The sequence below is a fragment of the Physeter macrocephalus genome, chromosome 1 (assembly GCF_002837175.3).
Source record: "Physeter macrocephalus isolate SW-GA chromosome 1, ASM283717v5, whole genome shotgun sequence".
NCBI lineage: Eukaryota > Metazoa > Chordata > Mammalia > Artiodactyla > Physeteridae > Physeter > Physeter macrocephalus.
The window spans coordinates 94,900,362-94,921,194 of record NC_041214.2 but is presented as its reverse complement, the minus strand read 5'-3'; the positions used below and the strand labels follow the sequence as shown (position 1 = coordinate 94,921,194).

General features: G+C 45.3%; 1 protein-coding gene across 1 annotated transcript in view; it reads left to right on the top strand.

Moving 5' to 3' along the window:
• The window catches only part of ARHGAP31 (Rho GTPase activating protein 31), a 117,795-nt gene that overhangs the window by 72,911 nt on the left and 24,051 nt on the right, over window positions 1-20,833 (top strand). Inside the window, exons 4-9 of the mRNA XM_007106240.4 lie at window positions 1,887-1,969; window positions 2,933-3,040; window positions 4,302-4,444; window positions 11,219-11,417; window positions 13,487-13,611; window positions 20,620-20,682. Coding sequence (XP_007106302.2) covers window positions 1,887-1,969; window positions 2,933-3,040; window positions 4,302-4,444; window positions 11,219-11,417; window positions 13,487-13,611; window positions 20,620-20,682 — 721 coding nt within the window. The remainder of the gene's footprint in view (window positions 1-1,886; window positions 1,970-2,932; window positions 3,041-4,301; window positions 4,445-11,218; window positions 11,418-13,486; window positions 13,612-20,619; window positions 20,683-20,833) is intronic.

Here is a 20,833-nt window from a genome sequence, read left to right as displayed (position 1 = left end):
AAGGTGACTAACATCTTCCTAAAATATTAAAGGAACTTTCCATGAGGGCTGTTGAATTGACCTACACCTTTTTTTTCCCCAGTCACATTTTTATAAAGTGGGGGGAAGAGGGGGAGGCTTGGGAAGGGTGTGTGTGCAAAGCTTTGCAAAGCTCATCCCAGCTTTGCCGACAGAGGAAGAGAAGCCTCCCTCTCCTCCCCGTTCGCAGGATAGAATGTGGGAGGATCCACGCCCGCATTCCTCCACCCCTCCTTCTCCTGAGCTCTCTCCCTTCACTTGCTTTATGAGGTTCTCCCTGTCTTGGGAATCAGGGTCTTCTCCACCAATCTGTTTTCTAAATGACAGCTCCCAGGAAGAGGGCAGAGGTGTCAGGTGTTTACTCCAGGCCCCATGCTTGTCTTCACCCTCTACATCCTGCACGTCTCAAAAGGCAAGGATTGCCACAGAGATCATGCTTACGCCGGCTCTGTTCTCAGGCTTGCAAACCCACCAGAAGATTGAGACACCTGTGATTGTGACCCTCCCAGCCCCGAATTTCTCCCCACTTCTGATTAGGAAATGAAATCTAGTTTTCCCACAGTTTTGTTTTTTTTTTTTTGCGGTACGCGGGCCTCCCACTGCTGTGGCCTCTCCCGCTGCGGAGCGCAGGCTCCGGACGCGCAGGCTCAGCGGCCATGGCTCACGCGGGCCCAGTCGCTCCGCGGCATGTGGGATCCTCCTGGACCGGGCCACGAACCCGTGTCTCCTGCATCGGCAGGCGGACTCTCAACCACTGCACCACCAGGGAAGCCCAAGAATATATTTTCTGATTATACTTTTCATTATATATAAATGCAAAGCAAGTTTCCAGCACTGTAAGGAAATACAAAACTGTGTAAGTCACATATGCCTATGAATTCAGGATCACAAGGATTGAAGTGAGCTTAGGAGCCCCTTTTCAAGTATCTCTTGACCTGAGTGGAATTACATAGTTCTTATGCATATGAAAGGACTCAGGGAGCTGTAGCAGAGATTTGTACATTTTTAGTATATGTAAACTATACCTCAGTTAAAAAAAAAAAAAAAAGATGTAATTACCATTGACCTTGAACTTAGGTATGGCTCCCATGCTGGCAGTCTTGAGCACTCAGCCACTGCACTGGGAGGGGCCCTTGAGCCTAAGCACAGGCAGGACAGAGTCTCAGGACGGGACACAGGGGAATCTGCCCAGGGACACCTGTGTTGTGCAGGAGCCCCGGGCAGGACTGTGACCATACTGCCTTTACTGAAGCCCCAGCCTCTCCTTGAGGGCCTGGGCTGAGGAGGGAACCACATACCCACACAGGAAACAACCAGAGAGCAAGTCCGGACAAGGCCACCAGGTCTCAGGGGCAAAGCTCTTATCCTGCTGAGAGGGCACGGCTTCACGTCGTTCCTGCTTCCTAGCATCAACGACAGGCAGCCGGGTCAAGGGATAGTCTCAGGCTAGGTGGGGAGTGGCTGTTTGCACCCAAAAAGATAGCTGGCTGAGTAAACAGGGAGCCAACCTCTCATCTCCATCTCAATCTGTCTCCCTGTCTCTTGTTTCTCTCTCCCAGTGTGAGCCTCTGTGACTCTCTCTGCCACACGGGACACACCCAAGATTCTACACCTTTTTTACCAGATACCAACCAAACATCTGAGGATGCACAGAGACCCTGTGTGCCCACATTGTTAGACACCTCCCATCATGAACCCTCAGAGATTTTAGGTGGTTTTTTTTTTCTAGAAAAGCATGCCTCCTGGAAGGACAATCTCTAGGCATGGTTGGGAGGCTGGAGTACCAGAAGCCTAAATAAAACCCGCAGACCCAGGTGGGTGTCCCCCTTCTCGAGCACTCACTGGACTGCTTCATCTCCTCTCTGCAGGAGGCAGTGTCGCATTGCCCGGAAGAAGGCCAACTGGCCCGAATCCAGAATGTTATCCAGGAGCTCCCCCCATCCCATTACAGGTAAGAATCCTTGGTAAAAGAAATTCACAGCCTCTCAATGTGATGTAATACCATAGACGCAGGCTAGCATCATAAAAGGGAACAAATTCAGTGGACAGTGGCTTTCCCAGGGCAGGTTGAGGGGAGAGAACAGGTCACGTTTATCAGAGTGAGTTGGTGCCTGACCAGAGACATTGGCGGGAAGGGACAGCCCATGTCTAAGTTACTTTCAGAGCACCCCTCAGAGTCCCACAAGAATCATTCTGATCACACAAGCCAGCCTCACAGAGATAGTCTAGGTTCTTACTGAGGTTCATAGCATAACCAAATCGATGGAAACCAAGATGGTTTTTAAACAGGGTGTGACTGTTGCTGTTGAGAGTTTGGCTGACTGATCTCTCTGTATGCTCATCAGTACCATCCCTTCCATCATTTCATCCTTTCATTTCATTCTCACAATTTAGCCCCTAATCCTACCACCTGTCCCATTGCTCCCTAAGCCTGCCCAGCTTTTACCAGGTGGGCAGGTTTTGATGTGGTATAAGGGCTTCCCAGCGATAACAGATGTTATTTATCCATCAAATGAGCTCACTAACAAGTGCCAGGGTACCTGTAGGTGCGAGAATTACAATAAAAGCTGAGATGAGGCCCAGTTTCAAGACAGTATGAGGCAATGCTGCCCCGCGTGAAAGGAGGCACAGGCTCCAAGTGATGTGAGTCCCCTGTTCTGTCTCTGGCTGGTGCTCCAAGGGCCTCAGCTGACTTCTGTCAACCCCACCTCTTCCCCACCCACAGCCAGTGTTCCTGAGGCTAAGAAAATTGCTTCCATCTATCTTGATATCTTCCTGATAGTCCTCCAAAATTCATGAGATAGAAATATTTTACAGTCTCTTAAATTCAAACTTTAGAAATTATCTCCAGATTCAGGCTTCACACAGGCTCCGAAGTTTCTTACTTTGCTTGTTAAAAAACGAACCATTACAGGACCTTGGAATACCTGATTCGACACCTGGCCCACATCGCCTCCTTCAGCAGCAAGACAAACATGCATGCCAGGAACCTGGCCCTGGTGTGGGCTCCAAACCTCCTCAGGTAACCACCACCCCTCACCTCACTACCCCAGTGAGCTCAAAGCAGCCCCCAATTCAAACTAAGACTGGACCCTTCAAAACCGAAGCCCCGGGCTTCCCTGGTGGCGCGGTGGTTGAGAGTCCGCTTGCCGATGCAGGGGACACGGGTTCGTGCCCTGGTCCGGGAGGATCCCACCTGCCGCGGAGCGGCTGGGCCCGTGAGCCATGGCCGCTGAGCCTGCGCGTCCGGAGCCTGTGCTCCGCAACGGGAGAGGCCACAACAGTGAGAGGCCCACGTACCACAAAAAAACAAACAAACAAACAAAAAACCGAAGCCCCTTGTCGACAAACCTTTGGCTAAGTGGTTGTCACACGTGGGAATTAAAGGTGATTTTTTTTTAAATTTTTTTAAAAAATAAATTTATTTTATTTTTGGCCGCACTGGGTCTTCGTTGCTGCGCGCAGGCTTTCTCTAGTCGCAGCGAGCAGGGGCTACTCTTCATTGCGGTGCATGGGCTTCTCATTGCGGTGTTTTCTCTTGTTGCAGAGCACGGGCTCTAGCTGCACGGATTTCAGTAGTTGTGGCACGTGGGCTCAGTAGTTGTGGCTCGCGGGCTCTAGAGCGCAGGCTCAGTAGTTGTGGCGCACGGGCTTAGTTGCTCTGCGACATGTGGGATCTTCCCGGACCAGGGCTCGAACCCGTGTCTCCTGCGTTGACAGGCGGATTCTTAACCACTGTGCCACCAGGGAAGCCCAAATGTGATTTTTAATAGCCTTTGGCTGCTAACCATGGAAACTCTGGAACCCAGAGGTATCTTCTGGCTATTACCGGGATGTGGCCAATGTTATGGGTCTGTATATTATAATTTCCTGAAAAGGCCTTTCTGGGTCTTTGGGGCTTCCTTTGCTTTTGTTGGTTTTGGTGGGGTCCTAGCTGGCTATAACCTGAATCACCTGCTTCATATGACTTCATAAATGATGACCTGCCCTTAGAACAATTATGTGGAGGTGGAAGAAGATCCTATGAAGAAAAAAATCAATTCCTATATATTCACTAATATAGTGTTTACAGTTTTGCAATGTATAATACCTGGTAACTGTTTCAAATTTGTTCAGTTTGTTTGGAGAGTTCCTTTAATTGATCTTAAATAGTTAAAGTAATACAAATTAACAAACTATACATTTAGGAACTGGGGGCTTGTACAAAAGGCCCACTGGCTCCCCCTTATGCTTCATGGGGTAGGGCAGACTCATTCACTGAATGTGTTTCTTCCATGGTTCAGGTCCAAAGAAATTGAAGCCACTGGTTGCAATGGAGATGCAGCCTTCCTTGCAGTCCGGGTCCAGCAGGTGGTGATTGAATTCATACTGAATCATGTGGATCAAATCTTTAACAACGGTGCACCCGGGTCTCTGGAGAACGATGGTAATGGCTCCTTCTGGCATACACCCTACCAATCACCATTCTTTGCCTTAGGCATGGGGCCCAAGAATAAGTTAGAGTGGGCTGGGATCTAGCTCTCAGTGTCAACTGTGTGTGTGTGCTGACTACACTGCGTGTGTTTGGGGATCGTGCATACATACATGTGTGCCTGTGCAACAAAAGTGTGGTATGTGTGTGTGTGGCTCTAGCATGTTTCTGATCAGTTGCATACATGGCCTATCCCATGAATGTGGTGTGGTGAACTGGAATACCTTCTGTTGCTTTTAGTGAGTTCTTAAACTCTTCCAGTTATTAGCTAAAGACACTGGCAATATTCCTCTGACTATTAGATTTCATCTTTACTTTCAGTATGATATTTCAGAAATCCTAAGTGAATGAATTAAGAGGCATCCTATTCATACTCACATATATGTTCAGAATGCCTTCTCTTTGCAAGCATTTTTTAAAAAATAATTGAACTATAACTGATTTACAATATTGTGTTAGTTTCAGGCGTACAGCAAAGTGTGTGTATGTGTATGTATGTGTATATATATATATATGTGTATATATATATATATATATATATATATATATATATATAAACCTATATTCTTTTTTTGGTTCTTTTCCATTTTAGTTTATTACAAGATATTGAATGCAGTTCCCTGTGCCATACAGTAAATCCTTGTTGTTTATTTTACATATGGTAGTGTGTATCTGTTAATCCCATACTCCCAATTTATCCCTCCTCTCCTTCCCCTTTGGTAACCATAAGTTTGTTTTCTATGTCTGTGAGTCTGTTTCTGCAATATTCCTCTGACTATTAGATTTCATCTTTACTTTCAGTATGATATTTCAGAAATCCTAAGTGAATGAATTAAGAGGCATCCTATTCATACTCACATATATGTTCAGAATGCCTTCTCTTTGCAAGCATTTTTTAAAAAATAATTGAACTATAACTGATTTACAATATTGTGTTAGTTTCAGGCGTACAGCAAAGTGTGTGTATGTGTATGTATGTGTATATATATATATATGTGTATATATATATATATATATATATATATATATATATATAAACCTATATTCTTTTTTTGGTTCTTTTCCATTTTAGTTTATTACAAGATATTGAATGCAGTTCCCTGTGCCATACAGTAAATCCTTGTTGTTTATTTTACATATGGTAGTGTGTATCTGTTAATCCCATACTCCCAATTTATCCCTCCTCTCCTTCCCCTTTGGTAACCATAAGTTTGTTTTCTATGTCTGTGAGTCTGTTTCTGTTTTGTAAATAAGTTCATTTGTACCATTTTTTAGATTCCACATATAAGTGGTATCATATAATATTTGTCTTTTTCTCAAGCATTTCTTGAGTGCTTACTTTGTTCTGCCCTGCATAGGGCACTAGGCATACAGCAATGAGTGTGTGGGCGTGTGTATACAGAGACTAGCTAGCATTGAAACCCACTATATACAAGAAAAATATAGCTATTTCACGCTGGATGTGATGAGATGCAAGATATGATGTTTCAGTCCTGTAGTCTCATAATAACATAATTAACCCTAGGAATGCACTGGTATTGGTTTATGCTGATTGAACTCATATGAGCCTAATTTGTAAAAATCAAAAATACAGCTGATCAATAAGTGTGGTAACTACCATTTGTGTGAGGGTGATTTTCCAGCATTAGCATACGTCACATAACTGGGAGGGCTTATTGAAACACAGATTACTGGATCTCATCCCCAGAATTTCTGATTCAGCATGTCTGGAGAGCTGCCGAAAATCTGTGTTTCTAACAAGTTTCCAGGTGATGGAGCTGCTGGTGGTCAGGGCCCACACTTGGAGAACCAGTGGTGTATGAGAGCTGTATCTGCAAAATATTTGTATTAGCTGATCAAAGCATTCTTTTCTACTTTGGCTAATATACTTGGGAAAATCAAGTATAACCATCAAAGTAATCAATTGCAATTAATATCAAATTTTGATTTCTGGTGTAATTGTTGCCACCCCCATCCTGTCCTCCATGTGGTTTATGATCTTTCTTTTAAAATTCACATACCATAAAATTCACCACTTTAATCAGTTTAAAGTGTACAATTCAGTGGTTTTTAGTGTATTCATAGAATTGTGCAACCATCACCACTATCTAATTCCAGAACATTTTCATCACTCCAAAAAGAAACCCCACACCCATTAAGCAGTCACTCCACATTTTGTCTTCCTACCAGACTCTGGCAACCATTAATCTACTTTCTGTTTCTGTGGATTTTGCCTCTTCTGCATATTTCATATAAGTGGAATCACACAATATGTGGTCTTTTGTGACTGATTTCTTTCACTTAGCATATGTTCTCATGTATCGGTATTTCTGTTTTTTATGGCCGAATGATATTCTATTGTATGGCTATACCACGTTTTATTTATACATTCATCAGTTGATGGACATATGGGTTGTTTCTACTTTTTGGTTATTATGATGCTGCTGTGAAGTCATGTACAAGTTGTCGTGTGAACGTATGTTTTCAATTCTCTTGGCTATATACTTAGGAGTGGCTGACGTTTCTTTTATCTTTATTTTAACTCGCACATTACGGATGTATTTTTTATTGTAAGCTATATAAATCCTTTTAGAAAGTAAAGGAGAAATAATATGCTTTCATTCATTCATCCTTTTGAGTCAACCAATAATTTATTGGGGACTTATTCTGTGCTGGGAGCCATGGCAGGCGCTCCAAATATATCATCTCATGGTCTTATCACAACAACCATCATAAAGTTATCAACCCTCTTTTATACACGAAGAACCAGAGAACCAGAAAAGCTTAGTATCTGGTAGGACTGAACACTGAACCTAAATCTTCCAGCCTGTGCTCTTTCCTTACCTTGTGCTGACTCTGAGAGGAAAAAATATTTAAACATAAATAAACCATTGCGGAGAATTAATGACTCTTGGGAAATGTTCTTCTTGACAGCAGATTCCATTCATGACTGTTAGTGTTAAGGATGTTCCTAATTCCAACCTGGAAATGCCTGTTCTTTTTATGACCATTGCCTTAATCAGCTTTTGTCCTGCATATTGAAATCCAATTTCCTCTTGAGCCTTTAACTCTTGATTGCCTCCAATAATTATTATTCAATGCATTTCATTTAAATGTTCTTGTTATGAATTCTTATTGACTTCAGTACCATACTTAATGTTCACACAAAATGGAATAAGTCATACACTCTAGAATTTGAGATTTAGAAATAGGGTTCTACTTCAAATTGGAAAGATTCTAGAAGTTGTAGAATCCAACACCTTTAATTGATAGATGAGAGCAATGAGGCCAGAGAGATTGTGATATGCCAAGGTTTATTAAAACATAAATATGTAGTATTGGGCACCTCCTATGTGTCAGACACTGTTCCAGACACTGGGGACAGTGTCCAAAATGGCAAAGCCGCTGCCCTGCATAGAGCTATAGTCTGGTTGCAAAGACAAACAATAAATAAGTTTACAGATAAATACATTATCACTTCAAAGACGATAAATGCCAGGAAGAAAGAACAGCAGGATAATGCGATGGTCAGTGACTTGGGGGTATAATTTTGGTACAGAGTGGACATGGCCTCTGAGGAAGTGATCTTTGAACTGAGACTTGAGTGACAAAAGAAACCAGTCATGTGAGGATCTGGGGGATGAACGTTCCAAACACAGAGAACAGGGAGTGTAAAAGCTCTGAGGTGGAAAGGAGCTCATCGCGTGGCAGAAAGTCAGCCAGTGTAGCTACAGAGATGCAGTCTCCAAAGTGGGGTGCCCCACCCAGGGGACTCCAAAGACCAAAGTACCAAAGTATGGGTGTTGGAAGAAACTATTAGAATTCTTTTCCATTGGTTTTATTGTATACTTTGTAATTTCTATGACGTTGTATGTTTTCTATTACACATAAAACAAATACAGTGGTATATATGTATAATTTACAACTATATATATGTGTATACAATGGGAGTATACATTGAAAAAATTTTACTGTATATTTTTATAGACCACTGTGTCAGTGGGCAAAGAGGAGAGAGGGAAAGCAGATGGAAGGTCCTGGTCGGTCATGCTAAGAGTTTGGTTTGTCCTCTGTGCTGGGGAAAGCACTGGAGGTGTTTGAGCAGGGCGTGCGGGATCTGAGCATCTCGGTCGCTGTGTGGAGCAGAGACTGAAAGGCTAGAAGCAGGGAGTCCAGTTAAGGAGCTATGGCAGAAGTCAGGAGGGAAATCATGGTGGCCTGGACTACATCTTCCTCAACCTACGTCCCAATAAACGTATTTTCAATAAGTTGAAGATATCGTTAAGTCGAAAATGCATTGAATACACCTACCCTACTGAAAATCATAGCTTAGCCTAGCCTACCTTAAACGTGCTCAGAACACTTGCGCTTGCCTACAGTTGGGCAAAATCATCTAACACAAAGCCTATTTTATAATAAAGTGTTGACAAGCTCATGTCATTTATTGAATACTGTGCTGACAGTGAAAAACAGAATGATTATAAGTTTACTGCTTGTTTACCCTTGTGATCGCATGACTGACTGGGAGCTGAGGCTCCCTGCCGCTGCCCAGCATCACAAGAGAGTATTGTACAGAATATCACTAGCCTGATAAAAGATCAAAGTTCAAAGTACGGTTTCTACTGAATGCATATTGCTCTCACACCATCCTAAAGTCGAAAAATTGTAAGTTGAACCACTGTTGAAGTTGGGGACTGTCTGTGCATGTTAGCAGTGGAAAGGAGGAGAGTGGCTGGATTCAGGATATATTTTGGAGGTAGAGTTTCAGGACTTGCTTATAGGCTGGATGTGGGGGAGAAGGGGTACATCAAAGACAGGAATCAATGAAAAATACCTACTCCAGGTTTGGCTTACACAACTGGGTGATCCGTGGTGCTATTTACCGATTTGGAGAGGATGGGAGGAGGTACCAGTTTCGAGATAAGGAGCAAAAATCACAAGCTCTGTTATGAGATGTAAAGCTGGAGATGCCTATTGAACATCTAAGCAGAAATGATGAGTAGGCCTTAGTATACTGGAGCCTGGAACCATGGCAAGAGGTGGGTGCTAGTTTCCCTGATCCTGCACTTTATGTTTTTCTTGTTGTTCCAGTTGCTCCCAGAATGATTTAATGTTTTAAGTAAATAAATAATTAAGTTTTTAAAAAATCATAAATAATCTAGGATCTATGAACAAATTTTGAGTCAATTAAATTTAAATATTTTTAATCTCCTTTGGATTAAGCGGGAAAACTGGGTTAAAGTTGGAAACGTCACTGAAAAATCTTTAGGATCACAGATTTATCTAATTGTAGTCCTGCTGAATGACGGCCACGCTGTCTTCCTTGGAAACGCCCCAGAGTCACATACAGTCACATTGTCTGCGAGGCCTTTTGTCAGTGGTTTTATTTCACTCAGAGAGGGTCATGCTCTGCAAAGAGAAATAGTGCCATCGAGGTGCTTTCTGAAAATTAGCTGAGTCCTATACCAAAAGTGATTTCTTAGTGTCCATTGGTCCAAATCACCCTTGAGTCTCTTTACCCCTTCCAAAGTTACAGAAAACTGGCAAGGTTGCCAAAATACTAAGTAGAGGCAAACTTAGACCTCTTCGTTTTTACTTAGATCAGAGTTTCTCAGCCTTGGCCCTGTTGACATTTAGCGCTGGATAATTCTTGTCGAGGGGCTGTCCTGTGTATTGTAGGATGTTTAGCATCATCCCTAGGCTCTACCTATGAGGTGCCAGTAGCATTCCCCCACACACCTGTGACAACTAAAAATGTCTCCAGACATTGCCAAATGTCCCTGGCTGGAGACAGGGGGTACAAGATTGCCCCAGTTTGAAAAAAAAAATTGACGTGGAGAAAAGAGATAATCATGGACACCATTGATCTGTCATCATCACTTCCGTTCTTTAAAAAAAACTTACAAGGAAAGAATTGGCTTGCTTACACTTGAAGATGATTAGGTAGTGAATAAAAAGCCACTTATCTGGGGCTTCCCTGGTGGCGCAGTGGTTGAGAATCCGCCTGCCGATGCAGGGGATACGGGTTCGTGCCCCGGTCCGGGAGGATCCCGCATGCCGCGGAGCGGCTGGGCCCGTGGGCCGTGGCCGCTGGGCCTGCGCGTCCGGAGCCTGTGCTCCGCAGGGGGAGGGGCCACAGCGGTGAGAGGCCCGCGTACCACCAAAAAAAAAAAAGCCACTTATCCCCCCACTCATCTCTTAGGGAATAGCATAGCCATAAAATGCCTTTCTACTGCAGAGACACAAGGCTAGGTAATTTCAGGAAAGTCGAGGCTCCAACCTTCAATTCCCCTGGAGCCTATGTTCTCCAGCTGCGGAGAAGGGGCAGTATCCCGCCCTACCCTAGATGAGTGAGGCTGCCTCTGTGGCTGAACACACATTCCCACCTGACCAAAGCATTAGGCGGTTCCCAGGGGCAAATACCCACTACTGTCACTCTGGCCCACAGTAAGTGCTCGATATATTTGTTGTGTGCATGAATGAATGAACAGTCTGAAGAGTACAGGAATGCAGGCTGCCTTCTGAAGCCCCTGTGTGCCCCCTGGTTGGTCCGGCCAGGAGGGCTGTCAGATCCCCACCTGTAGTCTCTGCCCTGTAGACCCCACCACGCCCAGGAGAAGCCCCTGTCAGGAGGTCAGGAATGGAGGGGCTGTGGATGGGGGTTCTGGCTGGAGCCAGTGCCCAGGACTCCTCCCAGGAGGTCTATGAGCTCTTCTCTCCTCTTTACAGAAAACCGGCCGATCATGAAGAGCCTGACGTTGCCAGCCCTCTCCCTGCCCATGAAGTTGGTGAGTCTGGAGGAAGCTCAGGCCCGGAGCCTAGCTACTAATCACCCTGCCCGGAAGGAAAGGAGAGAGAATAGCCTGCCTGAGATTGTCCCTCCCATGGGCACCCTCTTCCACACTGTCCTTGAGTTACCAGACAACAAGTAAGTGTCCTTCTTCCAAGTTCTGGGAGATGTTTAGGTGGAGGGGGACGGAGGAGCAAGCGATAGTCTCAGGGCTGTGAAGGCAGCATGGGTTGGGGGTGTGGTCTGGGTTGGGGGGTAAGGAAGCATTCCAGAAGAGAAGGGAGCTGCCTCCACGACATTCACCAGCAGCTGACGCCTTCACTCACTGCCCCAAAGTCATCAAGACCTTGAGCTCCCACCGGAGATCCCTAGTACCATGGTGTGGGTGGGGCTCATAGGTGTCAAGAATCAGAACTAAAACCCTTTACTCCTTAGTTGAGACAAAGTAAGCTTGACATTTTCAAAAGGAAGGTTGCAAAACACAAAAACTTGACCCCCTCCTCCCACCCTGCACCTCCCACGGGACCCATGGAAGGCGTAGGGATGAGCCTAGGGCAAGTTGACAGAGAGCACCGCTCTGGACTGAGACCTCTGGGAACATGGCACCTGGGGACCTGCAGCCTGGCTTCTGTTCCTCCTCTCTTACCTGTTAGAGCCCTCCCTCCCCTCCCAAAACAAACACCATTCTCATTCATATCTTCCCTCCCTTCTCCTTCTCACTTATTCTGTGGTAACCCTGGTCTCCACACACCCCTCTCCCACCCCCATGCCCCACTGTAAAAAGGAGGCAGTGACTGAAGCAGGGGTCCGAAATCCTAGGCAGACAGTAGGTGGAGGAGCCGAAAGGCCATCTTTTCACTGGAGAGTGTCCGCCTCGCTGTTTGGTCAGTGAAAGGAGGTAGGAAAACAGACCTCTCAGACCTCTTATCAGCGTCCTCCTCACGATGGCGAGGCTGTTTCCCCCTGGGGAGGGAGAAAGAGTGCTGCCACGTTGCACAGGGGTAGGGGGCGCCTGTCACACTGTGTGCTCTAGGAAGGGCACCTGGAACTCACCTGGCGGGAAACCCCTCTATTTCCTGAAGTGCATGGATGGTTCTCTCTCTCTCTCTCTCTCTGTTCGAAAGACTGATCCCCACTGCCCCTCCCCCTAAATCCCTGGAGAATAAGACTTCCACTCAGGGACCAGGAAGAGTACCTCTGAAGGACAATCAAGTTCACTTTCTCTGTGCCTTCATACCATACCTCCAGGTATGTGATTATGTAAAATCCACCCCAAGGCCTAGTGCTTGAAAACATCAGGCCAGATCCAATAGAAACCACTAAGCACTGCAGATCTGTCTCTGATGGGTTGTAAAATCATGCTGTGCTTGAGACCTGGATGTTCTATGAGAACCCTGCAGAGAAAAGGTCCTCTGTGGAGCCCACAGGTTGCAGGGTTTCATCCTGGAACTGTATGAAGTCTGATAGCCAGGCCGGCTAGAGCCGGGCAAGGCCTCTGTGATGAACCCTGGTGGCACCAGGCCCTCTGGCCCAGTCTAGCACTCAAACTTTCCCTGCTTCATCAGAGAAATGAGAGACAAAGCCAGAAACACAGTGACTACCCTCTGCCTTTCTCTGCAGTGACTGCTGACCACACCCAGCAGCCTGCAACTCTCCCAGGCCAGGCTCTCTTCTAAGTTGCTTTCTCATGCACCCCCTTTCCAGTCCACTAAAGTCTACCCCAGCCCCCTCCTCGCCTGTGGATATCCCAGCAGTGTGGCTGCACTGCAAGGAGCATAACAGGACTGAGGTCTCTGGCCTTTAGTGTTTACTCCTGTAAAAAAAATAAGTATCTTTGATAACCCAGGACTGAAATGCTTACCAGAATTCCTACCAGAATTCCCAGAACTGTGGTTGCTTGTGACCTCTGAGTCTGCCACCAACCCCTGTCTCTGTTTGCCCCCTCCCCTGCCTGTAATAGCACATCTTTGTCCCTTCCTCTGGGGAATGTGGTCCTTCACTCTGACTCATGAAAACCTAGCTTGGTTATCATGGGCATCCGCATTACAGGGTGAGAGTCAGGCTCAACTTGGATTTTAGAGAGGAATTTCCTGACGTGTCAGAGCTGTTCATAACTAAGAACGTGTTTGGGGTATTCCTTCTTAGTTTGAAAGTCCCACTGAAATAGCTAGTTACCAAACTAACCCCCTGTGGCTTGGCTCCTTTAGAAGAAAGCTCTCCAGTAAATCAAAGAAGTGGAAATCAATATTTAACCTGGGACGTTCTGGATCAGACTCTAAATCAAAGCTGAGTAGAAATGGGAGTGTATTTGTGAGAGGACAGAGGCTCTCAGGTAAGAATCAATAGCAGTTATGTTTATAAGATATATATATTTTTTTCAGTGCTGTTTCTTAAGTCTTTGGTTTGATTATGTCAAACTCACTAACCCTGAAAGAGAAACTTATAAATTAATTGAAGAGTCTTTTTGGTTTTTTAAAATAATTTTAGATTTACAAAAAATTTGCAAAAATAGTACACAGAGAACCTGTAGACCCTTCACACAGCTCCCCCAAATGTTAACATATTAGATAACTGTAATGCAATGATCAAAACCAGAAAATTGGGCTTCCCTGGTGGCGCAGTGGTTGAGAGTCCGCCTGCCGATGCAGGAGACACGGGTTCGTGCCCCGGTCCAGGAAGATCCCACATGCTGCAGAGCGGCTGGGCCCGTGAGCCATGGCTGCTGAGCCTGCACGTCCGGAGCCTGTGCTCCACACGGGAGAGGCCACAGCAGTGAGAGGCCTGCGTACCACATTAAAAAAAAAAAAAACCAGAAAATTAATAACAATATAATACTATTAAATAATTTGCAGACGTTATTCATATTTGGCCAGTTGTCCCTCTGATGTCCTTTTTCTGGTCCAGGATCCAGTCCAGGAACTCGCATTGCATTTAGATGTCATGCCTCTTTAATCCTCCAACCTAGGACAGTCCCTCAGTCTTTCTGACCTTGACACTCTGGAAGAGTTTTGGCCATTTATTTTGTAGAATATACCTCAGATTGGGATTGTCTGATGTTTTCTCACGGTTAGATTGAGGTTATGTCTCAATGTGTCATATCAGGGGGCACATGAAGTCAATATTTTATTGTTGGTGATGTCAGTTTTGAGCACTTGGTTAAAGTGCTATCTACAAGGTTTGTCCCTGTAAAGTTACTATTTTTTTCCTTTGCAATTAATAATTATCTTGTGGGAGATATTTTCAGACTATGCAAATATCCTTTTTTCATCATACTTTCCATCCATGCATTTTAACATCCATCAGTGGTTCTTGCCTGCAACAGTTATTACTGTGGTGTTTGCCAAATGGTCATTCTCCATTTCCATCATTCCTTCTACATTTATTAATTGAACTCTTCTGTAAGGAAGATCTGTCCCTTTTCCCCCAGGGTGAGGGTCATGATTTTTATTTTTTTATTTTTTAAATTAATTATTTATTTAATTTATTTTTGGCTGCATTGGGTCTTTGTTGCTGTGCGCGGGCTTGCTCTAGTGGTGTTGAGCAGGGGCTACTCTTCGTTGCGGTGTGCAGGCTTCTCATTGAGGTGGCTTCTCTTGTTGCAGAGCACTGGCTCTAGGTGTGCGGGCTTCAGTAGTTGTGGCGCGTGGGCTCAGTAGTTGTGGCTCACGGGTTCTAGAGTGCAGACTCAGTAGCGGTGGCACACGGGCTCAGTAGTTGTGGCTCACAGGCTCTAGAGTGCAGGCTCAGTAGTTGTGGCTCGTAGCCTTCAGTAGTTGTGGCATGTGGGCTCAGTAGTTGTGGCTTGCAGGCTCTAGAGCGCAGGCTCAGTAGTTGTGGCTCGTGGGCTTCAGGAGTTGTGGCATGTGGGCTCAGTAGGTGTGGCTTGCAGGCTCTAGAGCGCAGGCTCAGTAGTTGTGGCACACGGGCTTAGTTGCTCCACAGCATGTGGGATCTTCCCGGACCAGGGCTCGAACCCGTGTCCCCTGCATTGGCAGGCGGGTTCTTAACCACTGCGCCACCAGGGAAGCCCCAGGGTCATGATTTTTAAATAGGAATGCTGCCCTGTGGGAATTATATCTGAGTAGTGAATAGGAATTGATGTAGGAGGGAACTGAGGGAACCACTATATAATGGGGAATATAACCAGTCCGGCTGAATATTGTGTCAGAAAGCGGAGGCCATAGAAATTTGCCACAAAGACATTTAGTGTTATAAATTGAAAGCATGATTTTTTTAAAATGAGGGCAAGTGTTATGAAAGCAAGTAATAAAAGGTAAATGTACAAATGTAATGAGCAAACTTGATTGAATACTAGTTTGAAAAAAAAAAGACTACAAAAGATAATTTGGGGGACAAATAGATTGGATTTTAGATGATATTGAAGACTAGTACATTCTCATAGTGTGCTGATGGTTCTTAGGAGACATATGCTAAAGTTGAAGTATTTAAGGATGAAGTGTCAAAATATTGAAACGCACTTTCAAATGATTCAGCAAAACATATGTATGTACGTAGATAGATAGAAAGAGATAGATACAGCAGACATGTGGCAAAATGTCCACCTAGGTGATAGGTTTAGAGGTCTTCAACTTTTCTGAATGTATGAAATGCTTAATAATAAAGATTTGGGAGGAAAAACTCATGCCAATAGGAAAAAATGAGGTAATATTTTTAAGGACCTTCCTCAAGCCCAGTGATAATTGTACTCCAAGGATCATAAAGCACAGATGTTAGAAATTGTCACATTGGACTTCCCTGGTGGCGCAGTGGTTGAGAGTCCGCCTGCTGATGCAGGGGACACGGGTTCGTGCCCCGGTCCGGGAGGATCCCACATATCACGGAGCGGCTGGGCCCGTGAGCCATGGCCGCTGAGCCTGCGCGTCCGGAGCCTGTGCTTCTCAACGGGAGAGGCCGCAACAGTGAGAGGCCCACGTACCGCAAAAAAATTGTCACACTGGCCTATTGGAGTAATGAGGGATGTCACAGGGTATAGCAAGTACAGTGGTTTAGGCTGTAAGTAATGACAAATACAACTCAATTGGCTTCTGCAAGGAGGGAGTTTATTGGGACACCCAGATGTAGGAAAGGCTTCAGGGGTGGTTTAGTACAGTGGCTCTGTCTCCATTTCTCCGCGTTTTCCTCAGCTACGCCCTCCTCTGTCGGTCAGCTTTATCCCCAGCCTGGCTTCCTTTGCCTCCACAAAGTGGCTACAATAGCTCTAGGCTTTACCTTTGACTCTCACTATATCTAGAAGAAGAAAGAACATCATTTCTGGTAGCTTGCTCCTAAGGGCAGGGACCCTTCTTTCCCAGAAACCCCAGTTAAGTGTCTGTCTGCCCCCCTCCCTCCGCCCCACAATAGTAGCCTTCACTGAGTCACATGGGTCAATCCCTATGGCTACAGGAGTGCCCTGTGCTGATTGGCTTAGGCCTGGGTTCCTGAACTAATCACTGGCATGAGGAATGGCTTTACACCCCTGTGTGAGGAATGAGATGCACCCAAGATGTACAGGGCTCTGTGAGAAGGGGAGAGGGAAATTGATTCTGGGTAGGCATCTACAGTATTCATTATATAGGGAAAAACGTCTTTCACAAAATGGCAAGATGGCCAGGTGAAGAGGGCAGGTTGCTATAGGTATGGTCGAGCAGATACAAAACAGAAATTAGTATTCTCAAAGGAGAATTTAAGGGGGAGTACCTGGCAGGAAACCCCTGATCTAATAACAGATTTGCTGAAGCACATCAGAGAGCCCTTCAGTTACAGAATCAGTGACACAATGAAAGAGGTTCCCCGAGTAACAAAAAGTTACAAAAAAATAGAACAGGGGGCTTCCCTGGTGGCGCAGTGGTTGAGGGTCCGCCTGCCGACACAGGGGACACGGGTTCTTGCCCCGGTCCAGGAAGATCCCACATACCGCAGAGCGGCTGGGCCCGTGAGCCATGGCCGCTGAGCCTGCGCGTCCGGAGCCTGTGCTTCGCAACGGGAGAGGCCCCAACAGTGAGAGGCCCGCGTAACGCAAAAAAAAAAAAAAAAAAGAACAAAACAATCGAGTAAAAATAGATTAAATGATTTTCTTTGGTCTTGACTTACGAAGATTTCCACCCCCATGTGGTTTTCAAAAGGAAGAAGCCCCAGGTGCTGGATCAAACAGCAGTAAACTCACAGAATGCACAGGATGTCCCTGGCCAGCTTCTCAGCTCGGCCGCACCTCAGAATCACCCATAGAGTGTGGTCCACACCCACAGCAGCTATGCCTCAGGAGTTCTGTGGTGAAGTCAGAGTATTGGTAATTTCTAAAAAGCTCCGCAGGTGATTCTGATATGCAGCCGGTGTTGAAAACCACTGCTATCTCATGAATAAGCTAATCAGAGATAATTCATCAAACTGGCTGAATTTTGATGGGATGCAGGGGTGAAATTAAAGAACCATCAGCGTCAATATAAGTGGCTCTGTGTGACCTTGACTACTGCCCAAGTGGCTGCTTTTCAGCAGAAGAGTGTTGCTGGATCCCTAGAAGCTAAAGACTGGGGGGTAGGGAGTGGGGAGCCTTCTGGTCATAACCCACCAGCATGGTCACTGTAAATGGCACTTGGGCTTGCTATTCGTTGAAATATGCGTGTGAAAAAAGGAAATCAGTGGATTAACATATTTATTGATAAATAATTTTTAAAATCTTTTTTTTAAACTCCATATTTAAGGGCATTTTAAAAATTGATTCACCATGTATATAGTATTGGGGGTTATTTTGGTGCGGGGGCAGGTGAAGGTATGTTTAACCATGTTTAGAAAATGGAACAGAAATAGGAAATACTAAAGGATAAGAAAAACTTGGGTATTGACCGAATGGAGATGCATAAACTTTGGAGTCTCCCAGACACTTGTGTACTGGAATTGGTATATTATCAAACAGGAAGATTCCAGGGAACCCTCCAGAGTGAACTCCTTTGAGTAGGGAAATAAAGCCATAGAGATAAACCAAGAGAGGGGAACCCAAGGACCCAAAGAAAACTGGTGGATGCATTTCCATGTGGCCAAGGTCCCAGACAGAAAAATATAATCTAAATACAGTTAGCCCTCCATATCCGCAAATGCAGGACCTATGGATAGGGAAGGCCAACTGCAGTACACCATTTACCTAAGGATCTTGAGCATCCATGGATTTTGGTATCCGTGGCGGTCCTGGAACCAGTTCCCCCAAAATACCAAGGATGATTGTGTAGTCATAGGCCAAGGAGTCCTGAGTGCTTAGTTTCTATCCAGACAAGGAGCCAGGGAATTCTTGGAGACTGTTCCCCAAAGCAGCTACTGTGGCCACCAGGACCAGAAGGAGTTGTGTTGTCAGAAAGAGGGTCCAGCAGGAAAGGTGAACACTGATGGCCCTGCAACCAGAACTCTTACCCATCCTCTGTGACGCTCAGTGTCACCTGGTCACTACCCCTGAAGGGTGATACATGAAACTCAGAGGAAGGCCAAGAAATGCAGCTCTTGGAAAACAAAGGCAAAATCTTGTCTGAACGGGGAGTTCCCTGGTAGTCTAGTGGTTAGGATTCGGCACTTTCATTGCCATGGCCTGGGTTCAGTCCCTGGTCAGGGAACTGAGATCCCGCAAGCCGCATGGTGCGGCCAAAAAAAAAAAAGGAATACACGAATGAAGGGAGGCTGGCCAGGCAGTTTTAGAAGTCATTTTGTAATAGATAGCTAGTGCAAAGCAGCCGCATAGCACAGGGATATCAGCTGGTGCTTTGTGACCACCTAGAGGGGTGGGATAGGGAGGGTGGGAGGGAGGGAGACGCAAGAGGGAAGAGATATGGCAACATATGTATATGTATAACTGATTCACTTTGTTATAAAGCAAAAACTAACACACCATTGTAAAGCAATTATACTCCAATAAAGATGTTAAAAAAAAAAAAAAGTCATTTTGTAAACTTGTGGGAATAGTCAATCTTCCAAGAATGAGAATTCTGGCTTACCTCTGGAAGTAAGGAGGTGGAAGGCAATCTTGGCATCACCAAGGCTGTGGGTGAACGTTGCTGTGTCCTTCCAGAGCCCAGTGGGATCCAGGCAGAGGGAAGCCCAGAGCCTGGGAGGCCAAGGGGCTAATTCAGAGCCTCTCATAAGGAGCAGGGTTTGGATCAAGAAGGAAAAAAGAAACTTTAAAAGAGGGACAAAACAAGTGTGAGTTAGGGCCCGATTTGGGTTAGGGCCAACACTGAGTGCTTCTTTTAGAACCACCTCCTGGGTTTACCCTTGTTGCTGAGCCCTAGTTTATCTTGAATAACATCAACAACAACAACAAACAATAGTTACTTCTTCTTGAGCATTTACTCTATTCTAGGTTAATGCAACCTATTTTATATGCACTACTCATTTCATCCTCACAACAGCTCTACTGTTCCTCCTTTTTATCCCAAAACACTGACAAAGGTAAGTTGCTTCTCTGAGGTCACACAGCCCAAAAGTGGGAGAATTGGGATTCAAAGCCAGATCTGCATGGATCCAGAGTTAGCTTAAAGCCACAAGTCCTGGGGCTCCCGGTCAGCTTCTAAATTGCCCTCTCTCCCCTCCTAGCAAGTTTGCCCTGGAAGCCTTCCTGAAAAGACATGATGATGCTTGTGAAAGTGCCTAAGCCTATGCCTGAAATAATAAGTTTTTATTTATTTAAACCATACTCTTCTGAAAACCTACTTGGGTGGCTTAACAAAGATGCATAGAGTCCACTAGGCACACAGCAGGTGCTCAAAAAAGGTTCGTTTGGTTGGGATCTGCTCCAGGGTGAGGCTGGTGGGTGAGAGCATTGGGGGAGCAACCAGGCTGCAGACATCAAGGAGCAGAGCTGCATGTGGAGAAAGGTGACATATGGGAGAAAGGGAGAAAAGTACTCCTGGGCTCTCTCTCACCTGTTGTACCAAATTCCTGGGTGTTGAGCGATGTGGCTGCAGCCAAGAATTCTGCTCTCTGGCCTGTCAAATAGGAGGGGTTGCCTGGAGCCCCATGGATTCTACTCCATGGATGAATCTTTGAGTCTTTTCTGTACAATAAAATCGGGTTCAGGACTCCTCATTTGCTAATAGCTATGTGACAAAATTGTAATTTACCTTTATCTGTAAAATGTTAATAAACCTTTGATATACAAATGCCCTATTTTTATAAGGTCAGTCCCACCAAAAAAGTAGGAACATCTAAGGTGGAGTGGGGAATGTTTTCCAAAGGGGAAAATTATAAATACTTGAAAAACTTTCCTAAAGAAATTTCTTTTTGGACTTACAGCCTGACCTATTGTTCTAAACACTTTCTCCGAACAAGCATTCATCAGGGATATTTTTTCTTTTGTCCTTAGTGGAAAAGGCTACTATCCGACCAGCTAAAAGCATGGATTCGCTGTGCTCAGTGCCCGCGGAAGGTGAGATTTTTCAGTTGGATTTGGAACTGGGGATTACAACTGGGAGACTGGCGCTCCCACACCAGACTTGCCTTCCTAAACCGCAGACCCTGCTCATCTCCAGTCATGGCCACACACAATCCCCCAGGCCCAGATCCCTCCCTGACCTTCC